This window comes from Rana temporaria, chromosome 11 (assembly GCF_905171775.1).
Source record: "Rana temporaria chromosome 11, aRanTem1.1, whole genome shotgun sequence".
Taxonomy (NCBI): domain Eukaryota; kingdom Metazoa; phylum Chordata; class Amphibia; order Anura; family Ranidae; genus Rana; species Rana temporaria.
The window spans coordinates 76,008,262-76,024,238 of NC_053499.1; the positions used below are offsets into that span (position 1 = coordinate 76,008,262).

The 15,977-nt window shown below is 42.4% G+C and overlaps 1 protein-coding gene across 3 annotated transcripts in view; it reads right to left on the reverse strand.

Moving 5' to 3' along the window:
• RPGRIP1L (RPGRIP1 like) overlaps positions 1-15,977 on the reverse strand; it is a 361,700-nt gene that overhangs the window by 329,271 nt on the left and 16,452 nt on the right. For all 3 annotated transcript variants that reach the window (XM_040328736.1, XM_040328734.1, XM_040328735.1), the window contains exons 2-3: positions 13,230-13,312; positions 10,017-10,161 (exon numbers count right to left, since the gene is read on the reverse strand). In XM_040328736.1, the coding sequence (XP_040184670.1) occupies positions 10,017-10,161; positions 13,230-13,312 (228 nt within the window). The remainder of the gene's footprint in view (positions 1-10,016; positions 10,162-13,229; positions 13,313-15,977) is intronic.

Here is a 15,977-nt window from a genome sequence, read left to right on the forward strand (position 1 = left end):
ATGCTGATCTTCCCTGCACAGAGTCCTTTTTTTTTTTTTAAACAAACTTGTTATACTTACCTGCTCTGTGTAATGGTTTTGCACAGAGCAGCCCAGATCCTCCACTTCTGGGGTCCCTCACCGATGCTTCTGACTCCTCCTGCCTTCAGAGTGCCTCAATAGCAAGCTGCAAAGTATAGTACAGTATAGAGCGCCCGCTATAGCAAGGTAAAAAAAAACTTCTGCCTTTAGAACCACTCACTTCCTGCCCAGGACTACATGTCCCATGAGGCATTGCTCATCGCACTTTCACAAATTCTCAGGCACTTAGTGACATGTATGGATGGTGTACTGAGCTGTATGTGTGCTGCACTGTATTTCCTGATATGTAAACAAATGATGCATACTATATGCAGGTCAACTAATCAACTGGCCGATTAATCGATTATGAAAATAGTTGACAACTATTTTCATAATCGATTAGTTGTCGATTAATTGTTTCGGCCCTAATATACAGTAACTGAAAAAAGCCAACACTGCAGAAATTCTGGTGAAGATCATGGGTGCTGTGTAGACCTTGTTGGGTCTGAATAGCAAACCTTAAAGTGGAACTTTATTCAGAAAATTAAGTCCTGCTCGATCCAGCTCTTGCTGGTCCCTTTGTAGATATAGCTAAAACACGAAAAATAAATCCAGTAATACAGTGGGGTCGATTTACTAAAGGCAAATGGTCTGTGGACTGCAAGTGTAGTTGCTTTATATATTTTTTTATTTAATTTTTTACATCTTAAAACAGCATTTTTGCTTGCACATGATTAGATGATAGAAATCAGCAGAGCTTTTTCTCAGATCTAGACTTGAAGTGCACTTGCAGTGCACAGACTATTTGCTTTTAGAAAAATAAATCATCCCCAGTGTCTCACCCAGCTCTGCACATGCTCAGTTGTTTTCCATTTTCTAGCATCACCAAATTGGAGCGCCACGTTATGAATTTTTGCTGATTGTGACTGATTGGGACATGAATATGTGCACCCTGCAAGTCTACAGACACCATTAGGCTTAATTTCCATGGACGTTTTTACAGCCACTTTCTTTAGCCTTTTTTACAGCTTAAAAACGCCTGTCCAGGTTTATTTTTTATTTATTTTTTGAGCTGGAGCTCAAAAACGCAGCGGTAGCGTTTGAGTGTTTTTGCGCGTTTAACGTCTGGCGTCTTTACAGCTCTACTCTGGAGCTTCAGAACGCACTGGTCCTGTTTTTTTTTTTGCCGCTTAAAAACAGCTCAGCCATCTACAGCTCAAAAACGTCATGGTGGGCACGAGGCCATAGACTAACATGGAAAGCTGTTTTTAAGCTGCAAAAAACGCTCAGAAAAGTTGCTGTAAAAACGTCCAAAAACGTCCATGGAAATGAAGCCTAAAAGCTCATTGGAAAATTAAACATTTCTTATAGAGTACACATTTTCAATGTACAACTTAAATACTTGTTCAGATAGATACTTGTTCAGTCTTTTTAAGTTTATAATTATTCTGAACTTCCCAGAAGGATTTTGTACAAAAAAAACAGGGGAGTAAAAACCCAGTGATTGTGGTTTCTCTGGGACCAGAATAATGACCTTCTAGTTTACCAGGTGAGCAGTTTTTTCATAGCTTCCTCTCAGCAGATTGATAATGAAAAACAACAAAAACACTGGGCAAGACTTCTAAAAGTTCTAGATCCCCGTTTACACATGTGGATGCCAGAGCAGTTCCTAAAGAGAAAGCAAAAGCATCCCAAGCTTTTTTGAGAAGGGACTCAGCCTTCCTATCCATCTTTCGACAGTTGGGACAGAGCTGCATCTAATCTTGGACATTTAAAAAAACAATTCCTCTTCCTTACTATCAAAGAGAAAACATCTCTTAAGTGAATTAATTCTTCTCTGTCTACCTCTATACTGTTAGAATCATATCCTTAAGAGTGGTGTACAGGAAACACTTTACGCTTACATTCCTGCAAACCCTACAATTCATCATGGGTGAACAGGATCGCTTGTGAATCCTCAATCTGCTCAGACATGTAAATAGCTTTCAAAAGTTTAATCAATCTCATTTACCAGTAAAGAGGCATCTAGCTGCACTCACTCCACTCGTATCTTCCCTTTCTGTATCAGATCTCATTCTAAGGAGGTAGCCAAATTCTCCCCTTCTTCCAGAGCAGAGACTGCCCGAGAACGAACTCTCTCTAGTTCAAGAAGCGAATAAGTAGTTAGCTTAGGGCACAGGTGTCAAACACAAGGCCCTCCAAGCCATTTCTTGTGGCCTTCTCACCACCAGCCCTCCTCTGGTCCTCTTCCAGACCCTTACTTTCTGCTTTCAAGTAATGCATCCAGCTTCTTCCCAGCAGCAGCATAAGGAAAGGGGGGTGTACTGTGATGTACGGGAGAGTGGGGGACCCAACTTCTGATGGTGGGGGGGCTCTTGATATCTAATGTAAGGGGAGGGGGATGCACTGGACATCTAATCTTACAGATACAACCAGCCCTTTTGAGGGCAATCATAATGCTGATGCGGCCCGCAAAAAAAATTGAGTTTGACACCCCTGGCTTAGGGTCACTAACCTTAAAGCGGAACTTTACCCATAACAACTTGATGCACTTTAGCAAGGTACATTCCACATAATTAATTATACTACCAAAATTAGTGTGTACTGTGAATTGCCTCCAGCATTGCTCCTCTGTCTTCTTGCTGGAGGCTGCAATTTTACTGAAGCCCTGAGCCCCTGAACAGAAGTAAATCGTAAAGCGGAAATAAACCCATTGATTTAGCGGTTTAAAAAAAAAAAAAACAGTAAAATTCCTGGAATGCCGGAATTCCTAACTGTCACATTTGCTTGTGCCTTCAACCAAACTTTCAAACCATCAAATGGCTTGTCTCATAACTGATTACACATATAGCACCATGGTAGTTGCAGATCAAACAGAAGCAGATTCCTTGGCTGTAAAGGATATGAGGGTTTAATTCAGCTTTAAGGCTGTCAGCAGATTGGGCCTCTACAAAACTCAGCAGTGCCTAAAAACAGAGCAACTGAGCATGTGCAGAGCAGGATGAGACAGTGCATTACTGAATTTTAAACAATATAGATACTTTTTTTTTTTTTCAAAATTGTTTTTTTTTTCTATAACCCAATAAAAAATACAAGTAAGACATCACAGTATTATAAGATACAAAGTATTGAAAAGTTCAACACAATGACGATAAAGAAATTGTACAAAGAAAGAACATGAAAGTAAATAACATATACATTGTGTCCAAGGATGCAGAACACAGGAGTGGTCTGCATGATTCAACAAGATCATATAAAACAAACAACTCTTAGGCATATATTGGAGGAACAAACAGAATACATATACTAAGGCGAGGGCAACGACACAGGGGTCCCGTATCTCGAGAGATCCCAAGGTTCCCAGATTTTATCAAATTGTGGAATGGAATCGTTAACAGAGGCTGTCAAATATTCCATCCTCCGGATTTCAGCAACCAGGTGGAGAAATCTGGGCCATGGAGGCGGGGCATCAGACAACCAACACAACGGTATGAGCCTCCTGGCGGCCAATAAAATATAGGCGGCCAAGCGGTTAGCACCTTTGGTTAGACCTGGGAATGGGAGGCCCAAAAGAAAGTTCAATGGATCAAATGGAAGGGACACTTCTATCACCTCCTGTGCCAGCAGTCTCACCTCTTGCCAAAAGGGTTGAACCCGGGAACATTTCCAAAAAATATGAAACAAAGTGCCAATATCATTTCCACATCGCCAACAATGCGGCAAAACTGAAGGAACATATGTGTGTATGACATCAGGAGTTTTATACCAAAACATGAGAATTTTAATAGACGTTTCCCGATGGATCACACATTTAGAGGATTTAAAGGTAGAAGACCAAATCTTATCCCAGGATTGGACCGTAATAGGCTTACCTAATATGTGGGACCACTTTCTCATGTAAAGATGTGTGGTTTCAGAAAGAGGGATTGACTCATGGAGGATACGGTGAATAGAGGATATTAGGTGCAATTGGTGAGGGCCCTGGGCACATAAATACTCAAAAGCCGTTGGTTTATCGAGAGTCAGGGTAGAAGATTTGGATTGGAAGAAATGTCTAACCTGCAGGTTAAAATAAAAAAGGTGATTGGGTATGTTGAATTTTTTGTGTAAAATATCAAAGCTATACAATCTCTGTGTGACAGGATGGACCAGACTTCGAAGTTGAAATAGTGGTGCGTCGAGCCACAGAGATATCCTACCCAATGAGATGCTATCAGGTATAACTGGATTAAACAAAACATTCGCCAATGGAGGACAGGGTGAGGCAAGGGAGTGGCTTTTGAGACACTTATGCCAAATGGCTAAAGTAAAAGCCATTGGGGCCGTGCATTGACGTTTGAAAATAGGATCTAGGGATAAAGGGGCGCCCCAAATCAACGAGCAAGGGTGGACCGGATACAACACCCCCTTTTCAATGGCGGCCCATTGATTCGGAGCTTGTAGAGAGGAACAGGAAACAACCGCTCTCAAGTGTGAGGCATAATAATATTTAACAATATCCGGGGCTCCCAGACCACCCCTACATGTGGGAGCAATTACCACTGAGCTTGCTATGCGATGAGCCCCGCCGCCCCATATGAACCTTAAGAAACTCCGTCGAATCGCTTTCAGCTGGGAAGAAGGTATAGCGACCGGTAGCGTTTCAAAGTGGTAAAGCAATCTGGGTAGGACGGACATCTTTAGAACGTTAATTCTGCCAAGAAGGGAGAGAGGATATTTTGTCCAGGTCATCAGAGATTTATTAATGTCGAAAACTAAGGAGGGATAATTAACAGAATAAAGAGATGAGTAGGAGGGAGTAAGGAGAATACCCAGGTATTTAAGGGACTCAGTACACCACCTGTAGGGATATGATCCCTTAAGTTGAGACATAGATACTTATTTTTAATGTTTTACATAGCTATACCTGCAAAAAGTGCCAGCCTGAAGTGATCTAGAAGGACTTAGATTTAGATGTGGAGGGCTTTAGAAAGATACCTGAAGGACTGAAAAGGATGAAAGTATTTCTCACGCATGGACATCATCAACATCTTCAATGCATACAGAAGATTCTGAACCTGCTATAAACACGATACATTCGCTACATGAATCAGAAAGCTTGATTTTCCAATTTCCATTTTTTTACTAGGATTTGTCCACCTCAAAATTAAGTAGTAACAAGCCCTGATCAGAACCTAGCAACCAGGTATGTTACTACTTAATTTTGAGGTAGACAAATATAGTTAAAAACAATAATAATGAAAATTGTAAAATCGAACATTCAGATTCATATAGAAAGCTTTTGTGTGAAAAATGTATCTTATTTATAGCAGGTTCAATATGCCGTATGCATGGAAGATTTGATGATGTCCATGAATGAGAAATGCTTTCATCCTTTCAATCCTTCAGGCAACAATCACAAGGTACTTGGTATGGACTTACTTTAGGAGGTGCAGCTCTGGAAAAAGAGACATACCCCAATTTAGCCTGCCCAAGGGATTCACTGCTTCCTGATTCCTCCCCAACTTGCTCCATCAATGGGAGACATTTTTTAGAAGGCTTGCCGTCTGTAGTCTGAACTCACAGCAGTACATCCTCCACTCCTGTAGCATCTACCACCTAGTAATGCCATCCCTGATGTTAGCCACCTGCCCACTGTAGCAATCCATGTCCAGAATAGAATGGTACAGGAGCATGGACACACATGAGTCAAGACTGAATGCTGGAACCAAGACTGATTTATTGGCAGCTTGCTGCTGGTTATAAATACAGTTTTACAAGCTAAATCCTTAATCAAGGAACAATGGGAGCTCCACCCCCTTTTCACACACTCTGGAGTTTCTCATACAGAATATAGCCAGACAATTCGAAGCCGACCTGAGACACATTTTCTTTAAATAATGACATCAGGGAAGTTAATTACAAGGTGTACAGAACACATTAGCTGGGCAGCCTGGCACCGCATAATGAAGCAATCAGAATACATAACATGAGTCACCTCTAATTAACATCCCTTTGAAATAAGGATCTAGCTGCAGACGGGTCATTAACATGTCAATAGCTTGTAACACATGAATCCCTTTTACCTCTAACCCACAATTTAACCAAGCAGGGAGAATTACACTGACATATCCTTCACAATGGCCCCCCTTTTTCTCCCTGCTACGGCAAACCCGGTTGGACCTTTCCTGGTCCGGTAGGGTTGACGGGTTCAGAGCTTTTAGTCCGAGGTTAACTCCGTTTGGCGTGACTGACCTCCATTGGTAACTGCTTCCGACTCAGGTATGCCACCGGGTCGTCAGATCACACATCGGTCAGTCCCCAAGTCTTTGTGCGATCTGCAGAGTCACCAGAAGTCAGTGTGAAGACGGCGAATGGGTCTGTGCGCCGCCGTCTAGGTGTCCCGCTATGGGAGGGGCAGGTTATGGCTCTGAAGTGACAATCACAGGAGATTCATAAAAAGGAAAAGTTATATTTGTTGAAATGCTGTAGCACTGGTGCTCAGAGTCCGGGGGGGAGGGGAATCAGAGCCCCATAAGGTCAGCCACCCCCTGCTCCCTCCGCAGCCGCCGGTTCTCCGCTTGGAGCTTCTCCAGCTCCATCTCCAGTTCATGGAGCCTGGGGGGGGGGGGTCGGCCTGCTGTGACCTCAGGCGGTTGTTCTCCTCCTCTATGCGGCTTATGCACTCCTCCAGCTCTATGTATTCACGGATCAGCTCCTGCTTGCTCATGTCCTGCAGGCTTTCCACGTGGTCCTTCATCATCAGGAACTGGGTGGTGGTGTAAGGGGCCACCGGTGGGCCCTTGGCGAACATCTCGGCCCGCATCTGGGGCGCCCGCTGCGATTCCATCTCCTCCAGTCGCTTCTTCTCCTCCCAGGTCCGCTGGTTATATGACTTCCAGGACCTCTTCTTCTTGGAGGGTAGCTGGCGGTGCCTCTTTCTGCCCAGCTCCCTCCAAGGCCCCTCCGGCTCATGGCTGTCGCCCATGACCAGCTGACAATGGTGTTCCCTGTTGTCCGTAATAACAGATTGTACCATGAGGGCTTCGTAAGGGGTGCCCAATGGTTCTTCCTGACCCAGCTCCTGGGGATCCCAAGCCGAGTCTACACAATGGGCTGCTGCTGGTGGGCGGTACCCAGGTTGAGACCAATTTGATCTGGTGTTGTCATTCAGGGGGCAATTCTGCTTGAAGTGACCCAACTGTTTGCACCGGAAGCAGCGTTGTTCGTTGTCCTCCTGGCGTGGATAGCGAGGGCTCGATGTCATCGGTCTGTTAGGCGGTTGGTATCTAGCGGCTGGTGGGTGTGAGGGCGCCGTTGGTCGTGGAGGTTGTACCCGTGGTGTGACCTGGCAAGACGCGAGTATCCGCATATTCATCTGCCAACTTCGCGGCCTCTGGTAGAGTCATGGGCCTGCGATCTCTCACCCAATCTTTGACATCCGTCTGGATGTGATTGTAAAATTGCTCCAGGAGCATTAGTTGCAAAATGTCCTCTGCGGTGGTGGCCTGGCTGCTGTTAACCCAGTTAGAGGCCGACAGGGACAACTGGCATGCCCATTCCGCGTAAGAGTCTTTTGTGGTTTTGCGTGAGTCCCTGAACTTCTGTCGGTGGGACTCTGGGGTTACTGCATAACGAGCCAGGAGCACTTCTTTAACCCTGGCGTAGCTATGGATATCCTGATCTGGCACGGTCCGGAAAGCATCAGAAGCTTTGCCTGACAGTTTGCCTGACAATATTGAAACCCACTCTCCTCTAGCTATTCGGGTGCAGGTTACATTGTCGCTCAAAGTCTGCCAGGTAGTTATCAATTTCACAGTCTTTTTCATCAAAAGCTTTAAAAGCGCTAAATGGAATCTTCCTTGTGTCTGCTGTGCTGTACTCACTGTTTGGAGAATGTGCGGCTGCTTGTTGGACTGCTGCCAGTTTTAACTGTAGTTCTGCGTCTCTTATTTGTTTATCCTTCTGTAGTTCTGCGTTTACTAATAGGTCCATTACTTTCAGCACCACATCCGGCGTTGGGTTCGGGCCGAACCACGCTAGCTTCTCTCTCATTAGCTTGTTGGCTGGTGATTCCTCTTCCTGAATCACTGGTGTCTCCATCTCTTGTACTGCTGGCGTTGCTGCAATCACGTTCTCCTGGTCTAGCTCCATTAATTCTGCTATGATGACCCGCTTGGTTTTGTTGCTAGCAATCCTTCCATTCACTGTTCCCAGTGTCTGCTTGGAATCCTGGTGTAAGGGAGAGTAGAAGGGAAGATCCCTCTGCTGCCAACCAATTGTGACGGTATCGGTATGATATCCCCGTCAAGCATTCCCTCCTCTCCATACAAGAACATCACAGGATCATCCACACATGAGTCAAGACTGAATGCTGGAACCAAGACTGATTTATTGGCAGCTTGCTGCTGGTTATAAATACAGTTTTACAAGCCAAATCCTTAATCAAGGAACAATGGGAGCTCCACCCCCTTTTCACACACTCTGGAGTTTCTCATACAGAATATAGCCAGACAATTCGAAGCCGACCTGAGACACATTTTCTTTAAATAATGACATCAGGGAAGTTAATTACAAGGTGTACAGAACACATTAGCTGGGCAGCCTGGCACCGCATAATGAAGCAATCAGAATACATAACATGAGTCACCTCTAATTAACATCCCTTTGAAATAAGGATCTAGCTGCAGACGGGTCATTAACATGTCAATAGCTTGTAACACATGAATCCCTTTTACCTCTAACCCACAATTTAACCAAGCAGGGAGAATTACACTGACATATCCTTCACAGAGCCAGTGCCCAACCATGATACAGGGAACGTGCCCAGAGGCACCATAGGCAATGCCAGGAAAATCACAGAAAGAGACCCTCAGGAGGACCAATAATCTTCTAGCATAATTACCATCCTTCACTGAAAGGATAGCAAAAAACCTTTGGACTGCCAGAGTTGCCAATAAGTATAAAGAGCAGGTTTTAAAACAACACACTCTCCCTAGGGCCTACTGAGAGAAGACCAGACAGTCAGATCTTTCCTTTATTTTTTTTTTAAGAAAAAAATGCATTTACCATTCCTGCTGCAGGACTCTGAGCATAACAACAAGTCCAATCTTCACCCATCACGGCATGCTTTGTCATAAAAGACCTTCAGGCACTGGGTCCCCCTTAATGTGGGGTCAACTCCCCTGGACCTGTATAGCATCCTGCAGGAAAGCACCTTGGTCAGAACAAACACTACATAGGATTCCATTACGCAGGGTCCAGAACCGTAAGGCTGCATTACAGGCAAACCTCAAGGAATCTTCTCTCCCTACAATGAGGCTCAGGTACCATCCATTTTGGCTGCCAGCTTTTTTCGAATGGATCTGATTGAAGTCACTGATTCTCAGTAGAATTGTTCCAGACCTCCAAATATGCTCCAAGAGCACATGTATCACATCAGTAACCACCACCGTACAGACACTGGCAAAAAAAAAAAAAAAAACACTGAGGCACTGCCCGTGTAGGAGGGGTTATATAGGGGAGAACTTCCAGTTTGATTGATCTACCCGTGTCCATTCACCAGTAGGTGGAGTATAACCCAGTTAGCTATTATGGCTGCTCCGTGTCCCGTGATGCACGATAAAGAAATTAGTTAGCAGGGACTTTGTACAGTGCATGCAAGGTGTCTATATAAGACATTGATTTCACCAACAGTTAGTTTTTAGAGATTTCATATAAAAAAGAAAAAAAAATAGTGCAGACAGTCCTAAAATTTTTTACAAATCTGCCTTTAGAATTATATTACATTTGACTGTTGCTTTTTTTAAAATTCTGTACTGAAATGTGTAAAAATAATTGTTTATATTGCCCAGCAGCATCACTCGAAGAGCCATTAGTCCAATCTAGAATGAACGGTGGAATTAAGAGATTATGCCACATTATCTATTCAACATAAGTTTTATTAGAAATACAATTTTTAAATAAATACGACTAACCTTTTTATTTTATCCTCTTGCTTGCGTCCTTGCTGTTTGAGTAGGAAGTTCTCATCATACATTTGTAAATATCTGTCCTCTAGTTCTTGCCGGGTAATACGAGATACTGCTCGTCTTGCTTTAACTTTCTGTGGAGATACATAATCTAAAAAAAAAAAAAAAAAAAAGGTAAGTGTCACTAAGAAATACAATATATGTCTAACAAAAACAACCTAGCATTATTCCTCCTGTAAAGCCATAAAAGGAAAAGATGGAGCAAGGCCAGCTTTGACGTGAAAAGCAAAGCCCTGTCTCTCCCAAGATGGCTGTCTTCTCACAGATAAGCAGAGCAGAACAAGATATGGTAAGTAAAAAATAGGGGAAAGATCAGGGAGACCACAGGCAGTACTGGTGACTGGTCATTTGCCTCATTTGGGCAAAATATCTACAGTTCAGTTCTCCTTGAGGAAGCCTACAGTCTGCCTCATACAATTAACCATGCATCTATTCCAGCTGAGGGGTATTTAAATGAAGAACGCATGTCATGAGAAACACGAGTGGGATTTCACTGCTGGCCTACGTTAGAAAATGCCAGTTGCTTAGCTGTCAGGTGGACCTTGGGTTTCAGTACATTCTGAGTCATTAAAGGAATCCTGTGGCCTCAACATACATTTTCATTTTGAAACATCAGCATTGTTATAGCAATACATACAACAGTTATTTCTGGCAGTCCAGTATAAGCGTGGTTGAATAATCCCCTTTCCTCTCGTCAGTTCTGGCTCTCTGCTGGCCATCTCTTTCCACAACTTCCTGGATTCTCTGCATGATTTGCAGCACCTTCTCTGATGTTTGATATTTTAAGGCCCTGATGCTCAACCTGTGGCCCTTTGGCACTATTTGTGTGGCCCTGCAGACTCTAATCTGTGTCCCCTTATTGCCCTGTTATAACACTGATATCTAGCAGTCTCATGAAATGTGTCTCAAGTCTTTTACTGTCTTTAACCACTTAAGACCAGGACCAAAATGCAGGTAAAGGACCAGGCCCCTTTTTGTGATTCGACACTGCGTTGCTTTAACTGACAATTGCGCGGTCGTGCGACGTGGCTCCCAAACAAAATTGGCATCCTTTTTTTCCCACAAATAGAGCTTTCTTTTGGTGGCATTTGATCACCTTTAAAAACAAATATTTTTTACTTTTTGCTATAATAAATATCCCCAAAAAATATATAAAAAAACGTTTTTTTTCCCTCAGTTTAGGCCGACACGTAATCTACCTATTTTTGGTAAAACAAATATTGCAATAAGCGTTTATCGATTGGTTTGCGCACAATTTATAATGTTTACAAAATAGGGGATAGTTTTATTGCATTTTTATTATTTTTTTTTTTTTTTTACTACTAATGGCAGCGATCAGCGTTTTTTTTCATGACTGCGACATTATGGCGGACACATCGGACAATTTTGACACATTTTTGGGACCACTCATTTTCACAGCAAAAAATGCTATAAAAATGCATTGTTTACTGTGAAAATGACAATTGCAGTTTGGGAGTTAACCACTAGGGGGCGCTGAAGGGGTTAAGTGTGACCTAATATGTGTTTCTAACTGTAGATGGGCGGGGCTGAACGTGTGACATCATTGATCATCTTTCCCTATATCAGGGAACAGACCATCAATGACAGTGCCACTGTGGAGAACGGGGAAGGTGTGTTTACACACACCTCTTCCCGTTCTTCAGCTCCGGGGACCAAACGCGGGACTCCGGCGGCGATCGGGTCCGCGGGTCCCGTGGCTGCGGAGCTTCGGACCCACGGCTTGGCATTTAACAATCACAGGTACGTGATTGTGCCCAGTCGTGCCATTCTGCTGACGTATATCGGCGTTAGGTGGTCCTTAAGTGATTAAAAGTATGTTCTTTGTCTCCAACAACTTCTATATCATATTCACAGTCATGCAGAATGTCTGCAGTCTCTGACCATCTCTTGTATCGTTTCTTCAGTCTCTGACCATATATTGTATAGTTTCTGCAGTTTTTGATCATCTCTTGTATCATAGGTGCAGTTTCTGACCATCTCTTATCATTTCTGCAGTCCCTGACCATCTCTTGTATCATGTCTGCAGTTTCTGATCATTTCTTGCATCACATTGACAATCTCTGACAAAATTATATTTAGAAATGTCACTTTGTGCAGAGACTGTTTTAAACACAGGAAAATGTGCCACTTTATAGGCATACTATAGACACCCCCTAGGTACACAATTTAAAAGGCATATTTCACTTTTATTGTTTCACTTTAAGCATTATTAAAATCACTGCTCCTGAAAAAACTGCAATTTTTTTTTTTTTTTGCATTGATACATGTCCCCTGGGGCAGGACCCAGGTTCCCAAACACTTTGTATGACAATACCATGCATATAAGCCTTTAAAATTAGCACTTATGATTTCTCCCATAGACTTTAAAAGGGTGTTTTGTGGCTTTCGAATTTGCTGCAAACACCCCAATTTGTTCGCTATTCGGTGAACACCCAATGTTCGAGTCGAACCTTTGGTTCGACTCGGACATCCGGCTCATCCCTAATAACCAGTGTTCTAAGGAATATATATATATATATATATATATATATATATATATATATATATATATTCCTTATCACATGGTACCTTGTTTACTGCAAGCCATGATTTGTGTACTGAATCCACCTTGGAACCCCTCCTCTCAGCACCTCTGTAGTTCTGAAGACAAGCTCTGTGAATTATGTGACACAGCAATGCTACTCACATGGCATAGTAAACATGGGTCACAGAATTCAAGGAGCCACATGTGTGGGGATCTTCACAAAGTAAGTTTACAAACTTCTAGACTGTTCAGATTAGTAGGAATAGGCTAGAAGTAACTGAAATACAATGTGTAAAATATTATATGATTTTACATTTTAACCTAACATATGCTTTAATCTTGAACAAATCGGCCCGACTTCCATACTTGTGGCAGGGCAGTGACTTAACACTACTGATGCCACCAAGGCAACTAGTATTTTTATAAATTTGGCAATTATAGCGTATTCAAAATAGTGCAAAATTATTTCAGTCCTATGTACTTTTCACACAAAAATAGCAATGTTTTTGAAAATGTAAAGGATAACCATTTTTAGCACTGTACACTGTTCTAAAAGTATAGCTATCCATTAGGATCTGACAGGAAAAAAATAAAATAAGAACTACAAAACAAACCTTGAATTCCTGAAGGGCTTGATTCCACATCTCTTACAGGAAGATCTGCTGCTGTCTCATCATTTGGAGTGGCCATTTTAAGACTAGCAGATGATAAAGAAATTGTTTAGTTTAGCATGTTTACTTCACTCAGGAATAAAATGTAACATTCAAATGGAAATTACAAACTATATGAAGGCTGCCATTGCTACCTTTTGAATCACTGACCCAGAACGGGTATGCAGATCAGGAAAGTCAAAACGCCACATACATGGCTCCAGATCAGTGATACTATAAGTACTGTTAACAAAATATTATTATGACAACCAGTCACAAAAAAAAAAGCGCTCTGCAATGGCAGACTGTTTTTCTCATGACATTATTTCCTTTAACTCAGCAAACTTGGCCTTTGCTTACAACAAAATCAATACACCAGGCCTACTGTTCAGTGTTTAGAATGAACTCACTATACCCTATACCACTTATAACGCCTATTTAGAAGTTCTGCTAGATCCAGTGTATCACAGTAATATAAGGATATAGGCGGTCTTATGCTTAACGCAGGAAACAGGGAAGAATGAGGGTATGAGAGACGTCACACACCAGACGCTCAACAGGTGAAAGGAATGGGAGAGGAAAAATGGACCTTGCTTTGTGCACTGGTGAACAGTAATGTTGAAACAGAAAGAGGCCATCCCCAAACCATTCCTACAAAGTTGGGAGCATGCAATTGTCCAAAATGTCTTGGTATGCTGATGCCTTAAGAGTTCTCTTCACTGGAACCAAGGGGCCTAGCCCGACCCCTAAGAAAACAACCTCACATCATAATCCCACCTCCACCAAATGATTTGGACCAGTGCACAAAGCAAGGTCCATAAAGACATGGATGGACCTTGGGGTGGAGGAACTTGACTGGCCTGCATAGAGTCCTGACCTCAACCTGACAGAACACCTTTGAGATGAATTAGAGTGGAGACTGTGAGCCAGGCCTTCTCATCCAACATCAGTGCCTGACCTCACAAATGTGATTCTAAATGAATGGTCAAACATTCCCATAGACACACTCCTAAACCTTGTGAACAGCTTTCCCAAACGAGCTGAAGCTGTTATAGCTGAAAAGGGTGGGCCAACTCAAAAGTGAACCCTATGGACTAAGACTGGGATGCCATTCAAGTTCATGTGTGCGTAAAGGCAGACATTCCAATACTTTTGGTAAAATAATGTATGTATAGATACTACTTATGCTTGAAAAAAAGCTAAAAAATGAATTATTAAATTCTGCATCTTATGTGACATTTACTTTTTCACCCCATGCTGGGAGTTTAAAGGGTCACTAAAGAATTTTTTTTTTTTTTTAGCCAAATAGCTTCCTTTACTTTACTGCAGTCCTGGTTTCATGTCCTCATTGTTTGTTTTTGCTTTGATGTTGATGTAATGCCTCTCTGTTTTGGACACTTCCTGGTTGTCTGTTTCCTGATCACCACAGTACTGGGAGATTTCTCTCTGTGGTGACTAATCAAGGAGGTGTGATTACTGTGTGTAAAACGAAACTGGATTGGTGCTGAGGAGTTTTAGACAAAGTATCACTGCCCTCTATTGGCTCACTGCCTTCTATTGGTTCTCTGTACATCAGAGAACCAGGAAACAGCAATAACAAAACTAAACTGTAGGCACATTATATGATTGTTTTTTTATCTGTTTTTAATCATTTTTAAAAAGGAATCAGTTAACTATTATGTCTCTATACCCTGTAAACAGTCATTTCAGCTAAAAACATTTTTTTCCTTTAGTGACCCTTTAAGAGGGTATTGAGCATGTAATGGAAAAGTGCAGCTAAGCTGTCCCGCGGCTGCCCACCCAAACCCCAACAATACAGTCAGATAAGACTGTACAGATTCTGCGCTCGTGATGCTTTGCTTCGTAGCCATGGCATTTTTACCTCAAGTTGCAGAGTTTGACAGGTGGCACTGCGGTCAAATTCACCCATTGCGTTCAATGGGGCTTCTCCACAACCTTTAGCCAAATGTCTGGCCCTGCATGTGCAAAGCAAACTGTTAACCCCCCCCTCAAAAAATAAAATAAAAAATACCACCGGCCACCACTGGTATTTAGTACATTGCCAGAGCATCAGTGGCCAAAAGACATTCACTGAACTGGTCAAAGATAGAGGCCAAATTCTAGGAGGGTGCAAGTCTTAGTGCAAGACCTAAAGTTCAAGGTTCTTTATGCAGTATTGTTCTGTGATCCAGGGTCAGATTCAGAAACACATATATTGAGAAGACAACATGTTAAGGCATTGCACTTTACCAGTACTGTTAGTTTACACACAAAACCTAATAGGGTCAGTTTACATTAACATTTTTTTTAAATCTCCGCTCTTATTGATGTCATGTGCCAAGGCCTGCCAGGCATTTCATAGCGGTTGCTCAGCTAACAGCCAAGTTGAGCCATTTATTCTGATCCCTCGCTAGGTTAGTCCTTTCCTGAACTTATATGACTACAAACTTTATTTAACTCTTTTTTACCACAAAAGGTGATACATTTCCATAGGGAGACCCCCACCAGCCTTTGTATTCTACTGAGGTTTAGGGCAAATAGAGGGAATCATTTCCGATAGATCAGTATGCCTTTGGGCGCCTGTTATATTATCGTAGTTACATAGTGTATACCGAATATCTCCGGGATCCCTACTGTTTGATCCTACCTTATTTTGCAATGAGGTTTACTTTTACTGGGAGCATGCTTGATGGTGTGAGCAGCTGCTAGCTT